The following is a 5594-nucleotide window of genomic DNA, read 5'->3' as shown; positions in this document are numbered from 1 at the left end:
TGATTGTCCAGGATATTTATTTATTCAATTCAGTTCAATTCAAACCAACAAGTCTGTACACAGGCTCTGCTCTGTGATGCTTCTGCCCTTGGTCCTGTGGGGAGTCTGGGAATGAGAGGACCGATGCTCCTCATCTGCTTTCAGGAGCAAAGACAATTCAATGCCAGGAGAGAATCAAAGGCAGTCTGAGGTCAGTGGCTGTTTGGCTTCAGGAAGGGGAGAGCTCGGGGACTGCCAGGTCACCATGGAAGGTTTCAGGTGGGAGATGGGACCTGGCAGGACTCTGAAGTTGGTAGATTAGGCGAGGTGAGAGAGGAAAGGAGAGGACATGGGCCCTGAAGGCGCAGAGCACCAGAGATGAATGTGATGATCAGTTAATGGGTCAAAGTCTTATCTACAGTCTCAGGACTGACCTTATCAAGTCATCAGGACGGTACCTGGAGATCTGCTGGTACAAGGCCACTGTGCCCAGCAGGATGGCCAAGCCGAGGCTCCACCTTATCCAGGGCCACTCCCACATCCAGGCCAACAGCCAGAGTTTCTGCTGCTTCTGCACGCGGGCGGCCACTCTCTCTGCCACCTTGCGGAGCCTCTCCTGGGGGCCAGCGCCCCCCAGGGCCTGCGCCAGGCTGTACACATCATTGGTATAGGGGGCGCCGCCGTGGTCCCTCACCAGGCCCTCCACCAGCCGCATCAGCTCCATCACCTGCGCCTTCCGCTCCGCGCCGGTGGCTCGGTTGTCGAAGGCACAGAATCGGCCCCCACACTCGGCCACCAGCTTCCTGAGCGCGCAGTTCTCCGTGTCGCGCACATAATCTTGCAGCGAGTCCCCCGCCAGGTCCTCCTTGCGGGTGAAGACCACGATGGTGCGCGCTGCGATGCCGTCTCCGAACAGCGCCTTCACCCCACTCCAGGCCTGCTGGTCCTGGGCGGTGAAGCGGCCCAGCTGGGTCACCAGCAGCAGGACATGCGGCCCCGGGGCCGAGAGCAGGTAGCAGCGGCCTCTCTCCTTGCACTCGGGGTCTGTCTGGGAGACTTCGGAGCTGAAAAGGTCTGGGGTGTCAATGATCTCTAAGTGCCACGTGGCCCACCTGCAGCTCCCCACCGCGCAGGTTCTGGTCACCGAAGTGGGCCCGAGCCTGGAGACAAAGCGCTTCTGGCCCAGGATGCAGTTTCCCGTGGCGCTCTTCCCTGCCCCCGTCTTCCCAGCCAGGAGGAGCAGCAGCCTGGGCTCCTGCCACGCCGCCTTGTCATCTTCTAAACCTATGAGCACCAATTACCTGTGAGCTTCCGAACCTTAAAGCAACGTGTCCTGCCTGGTACCTGGTCTCCTGGGCCCCTTTCGAACAGAGGAGAGCAGAATGCCTTCAACTTGTGCTTTGTGGATCAAGCCTTTGCTGAGTGACCTGGTCCGAGATCTGTCAACTCTGGGGGATCTTTTTCCATCTATTTCTTCCCTCTTTGGCCTCACACATGCACCTGTAGGTGCTTGAGCAGCTGGTGGACGTTTCTCTAGAGGACACCCCTCTATAATACAGGTCATTCCTCCATCTGACATTATCTGTCATCCACACTGTGCAGACCTGGTCCCTATTGGACCACTTCAGTGGCCTCTATGATACTTTCCCAGATGCCCTCCCACTGAAGAAAGGCAGGAGGGGCCCAGGACTTGGCAGTGAGGGCTGTCTGGAGTCCGACACCCTGGGTTTGAATCACAGCCTCACCCTCCGCCAGTGATGTAACCTTGGGAAGCTGCTTAATCTGAGTGTTAAACGTCTTCTGCACAAATGGGATCAGTACTACAGAGCTGTCCTCATGGGGTTGTTGGGAGGATAAGATGAAACCATCTCTTCTTCCCTCTCCCTCTCTTTCCCTTCTCCTCCTCTCTCCTCTCTCTTAAACCTGCTGCCTAGTAAGATACCTGTTTAACCCTCCACCCTTGTTCTCTAACACATTCTACCTGGTGAATCATGTTCCCTCCAGCACATGATTTGATGCCCTCTGCATCCCCTTCTGTGGAGACCAGAGTAGGTTTATTCATTTTACTTTGGGAACAGAGGTGAAGATAAGTCAAAGAACTTAATGTCTCACAGCAAAGCAGGGGCAGAGATCTAGGTCCAACACCAAAGCCAGTGCTCTTCTTGTTTCATCCCAGCATCGAGAAACTTTTGGATTTCTCTCTGTTCAGTCTTAAGTTAGCTCATTTCCCTTATTACCCAGAGCTCACACTTGGGGGCAGATTCACTTTATGAGATATGCTCTTACCATAGGCACTTTCTTCACCTCGTGCAGTCTTCTGTCTTCTCATGATTACCTGAAAGAGTTCCAAACACACTTTGTTGGTTCATTCATTCATTTGTTCACTCATTTATTCATCAAATTGATGTAATTACGTACAATGTGTCAGGCAAAGTCTAAGGAGCTGGTGACACCACAGTGAAGAGCTCATAGTTCCCACCATCCCCTGAGAATCAGAATTTAGGGAAGACATTGGGAGAGCCTGGTCTGGGGTCAGAATGAAACTGTGGGGACATTTGGGAGTTTTTGGGTCCTGTCTTTCAGGGCCTCCAAATGCAAAGAACAGAGGGGAAATTATAACACTTATTTTATGTCAATGTGGAAACTTTATATATTAATTTTTTCCCAGTAATTCCAATCCTAGGTATACAACTGGAGAAAAACCAAAACACCAATTCAAAAAGATACATGCAACCCAATGTTCATAACAGCATTATTTAAAATAGCCAAGATATGGAAGCAAACCAAGTATTCTTCAATAGATGAATGGATAAAGATGTGGTATACATATAAAATGGAATATTACTCAGTTATAAAAAGGAATGAAATCTCTACATTTGCAACAACATGGATGGACCTGGAGGGTCTTATGCTTAGTGAAATAAGTCAGAGACAGAAAGGCAAGTACTATATGTTTTCACTTATATGTGGAATCTAAAAAACAAAACAAACAAATAAATATAACAAAACAGAAACAGACTCACCAATACAGAGAAAAAATTAGTGGTTACCATTGGGGAGAGGGGTGGGGGGAAGGACAAGATAGGGGAAGAGGATTAAGAGGTACAAATTACTAGGTATAAAATAAATAAGATACAAAGATGCAATGCACAGGGAATATAGCTAATATTTTATATTAAATTTATATGGAGCATAATCTAAATATATAGACTCACTACGTTGTATACCTGAAACTAATATTGTAAGTCAACTACAGTTCAATTAAAAATAAGTAATGAACAAATAAGTCTAAATATGATCTGTGTGCTAGAGAAACTAGGATACTCCCCTCCAACTCCTATTGTTCTTACCCCCAAACCTGAAGCTTCTCAAAGTAAAGCGATTACATCAGTCAAACATCACTTAATACAATTAAACATTCTGTGGTCAAGTTTGCCTGATCACAAGAGCACCTGAACACAAGCGTACAGTCTCTACTTGGTCTCCTTCTCCAGCCACATTTCCACCTAGTCCCCCACCCAATCAGCTACTTTACAAACAACAGATTTCAGGGCCTTTTCCAACCCACCTTGTACTTTCCCTCCTATGACCATTTGTCCCCTCTCTCATTTCTGCCTGAGTTCTGTCTGGGCCTCACCGAACATTTTAAATTCTACCTCCTCATGTCGTCCACCTGGTTCCCATAGCAACCTGTGTTCTCCCCCATTGGCACCACACACAAAGGAAATCAAAGGCAGAGGTTGGCTGAATAAACTGCCTTTGACCAAAGGACTCAGATGACAGGTTTGCCTAGAACTCAGTCCAAAGCTGTTCATGTATTTGCAGTAACTCTCATGTCACCTCACCAAAGCCTTCAGTAAAGTTCACCCCACAGGCAAGTCACATAATGTGATTGGTTATTTTGTGTGTGAAAATCAACCAACTCCCTTAATTAACACCAGAGCAGAAATGGAGAAACAGCCACAAAATTCAGAGCAAAGAGCAAGAATTTAGCTAAAGCAAGCAAATTGTTGTAAAAGATGGAAATGAGAAAGTGTGTTACTGAAAATCCATAGAACTCTCAGGTCGGCCCCTTGGAACTTCCCACAAAGTTTGGAATGGAATTTGACAAGTTCTTCTGGTGTTCTTAACAGCTGAAATCTTGGGTTACAAAGATGTCTAGTTATTGGAAAATGTAAAGCTTGTAGACTCCTTTGTCTTAAAACTCCAACGGATCAAAGTTTATTTAGCTAGCACTTCTTGAACCTGGCATCTTTGGGAATTACTTAGAGGATTATTTAAAATGTATATTTCTTAGAAAATTTTATTCATATATTTGTACTTAAAAAAAAAGTACTCCTTGCACCAAGTGATTCTAAGTCATTCAGCCCATAACCTGAGTTTTTCAGTCAGTTATCCTAATCCCACCCCTTCATTATATGGGTGAGATGAGGAAAGTAAGATGGCACAGCAGCCCCTAGAGTCCAGATCAGCTTGGATTGGGGAGCAGATGTTCAAGGACATGTGTAGGGCAAGGGGTGAGGACCATGTTGAAAACCTTAGTCGTCTCCTGCAAGGCCCTACAGTGGATAGATAGTGCTAAGGACTGTGGAGTGTTTGGGGAGGGTTCAGCTCAGATCTATACAGATCTTTCACTTTGTAACTTGTTCTGAACTTAGATTGGTTTATGTGTCCCCAGCAATATCTTTTGTCTTTGCTGAATATGCATTTGGGGAGTATTTATTGCCTTCTAAAGTGTGTATTGTTCTCTGCAGGAGTTCTAGCAAACACTTTTCTTATTTATCGGGGGTGGGTGGGTAGGGAAGGAGAGAGAATTTAGTCCCATACAAGAGTGTGTGCACTCCAGAGCTGCAGACAATGCTCACCACTTCTTCTAAACTTTCTCCATTTGAAACTCAGAGCATCTTTAAAGACCTGGACGTGTGAAGTTACTCTTTCTAGGTCCTGCACCCCTTTCTCATACTCACTAAAATGTAGCTGCTCACTCAGCAAGCTTCATCCAGGCAGAGCTCTTCCTATTCCTCCCAGTTCCTACTCCCTGGCTGGCTCCTCCCTTGGGCTCACCTTTCCTGAAGAATTGGTGATGGGCTTTAACGCAGACTCCGGGAAGCTCCCAACCTGCTGCCTGCCCTTTGACAGTGGGTGCAGCAGCGGGCTGTTTCCTCCCAACACACGGAGGAAGTCACTTTGCCTCTCAGAGTTCAGGAAGCTCAGGGAGGGAGGGCCCAGTGGTGATGACTTAAAGAGACAGAAACACTGACCAGTGAGGTGGTGGGTATATTGTGTTGTCACTGCAAATCCACTCGCTGCTTTGGGCTATGGTAATGTTTTCCAAAGTTTCCTGTGACACTAGCATCTTGTCCCCAACAGGGGCTATAACCTTAGAGGAGAAGAGCATTTTAGGTTTCTGAGGCCTCTTTTTATTTCTGGTCTTTGACCAATAATCTAATGTCCAATTGCCTTTTGTTTTAGTCATTTTTCTCTAAAATGGCCTCTTGAGGGTCTCCTTCCCCAGGATAGGAATCCTTGACTGACATCAGTGTGGAGAATGCCACCAAAGTGGTCCCAACTGCCAAGAACATCATATACAAAATCTTATCATTCTAAAAGAAAAG

General features: G+C 46.8%; 1 protein-coding gene across 3 annotated transcripts; it reads right to left on the bottom strand.

The window, feature by feature from the left end:
* On the bottom strand, positions 1 to 5145 carry LOC102531941 (GTPase IMAP family member 1-like). Of its 3 annotated transcripts, none has more exons than XM_072965370.1 (3): positions 5044 to 5145; positions 2266 to 2314; positions 1 to 1263 (listed from the first exon to the last, which is right to left on the bottom strand). In XM_072965370.1, the coding sequence occupies exons 2-3, from the start codon at positions 2306 to 2308 to the stop codon at positions 395 to 397; spliced, it is 912 nt and encodes a 303-aa protein (XP_072821471.1). In that variant the 5' UTR covers positions 2309 to 2314; positions 5044 to 5145; the 3' UTR covers positions 1 to 394. The 3 variants fall into 3 exon arrangements, with proteins under 3 accessions (XP_072821471.1, XP_072821472.1, XP_072821469.1); XM_072965371.1 differs by lacking the exon at positions 5044 to 5145 and adding an exon at positions 4965 to 5039; XM_072965368.1 differs by lacking the exon at positions 5044 to 5145 and adding an exon at positions 3548 to 3655.
* Between the last annotated feature and the right edge of the window lie 449 nt (positions 5146 to 5594).

Source organism: Vicugna pacos, chromosome 7 (genome assembly GCF_048564905.1).
Source record: "Vicugna pacos chromosome 7, VicPac4, whole genome shotgun sequence".
NCBI classification, from domain to species: Eukaryota; Metazoa; Chordata; class Mammalia; order Artiodactyla; family Camelidae; genus Vicugna; species Vicugna pacos.
This window is presented reverse-complemented; position numbering and strand designations above follow the sequence as displayed.

Coding starts and splice junctions, on each gene's coding strand:
- LOC102531941 (XM_072965370.1), bottom strand. CDS start 2,308: ATGAGAAGACAGAAGACTGCACGAGGTGAAGAAAGTGCCTATG. Junction 1,264..2,265: donor AGGTGAAGAAAGTGCCTATG/GTAAGAGCATAT, acceptor TGGTGCTCATAG/GTTTAGAAGATGACAAGGCG.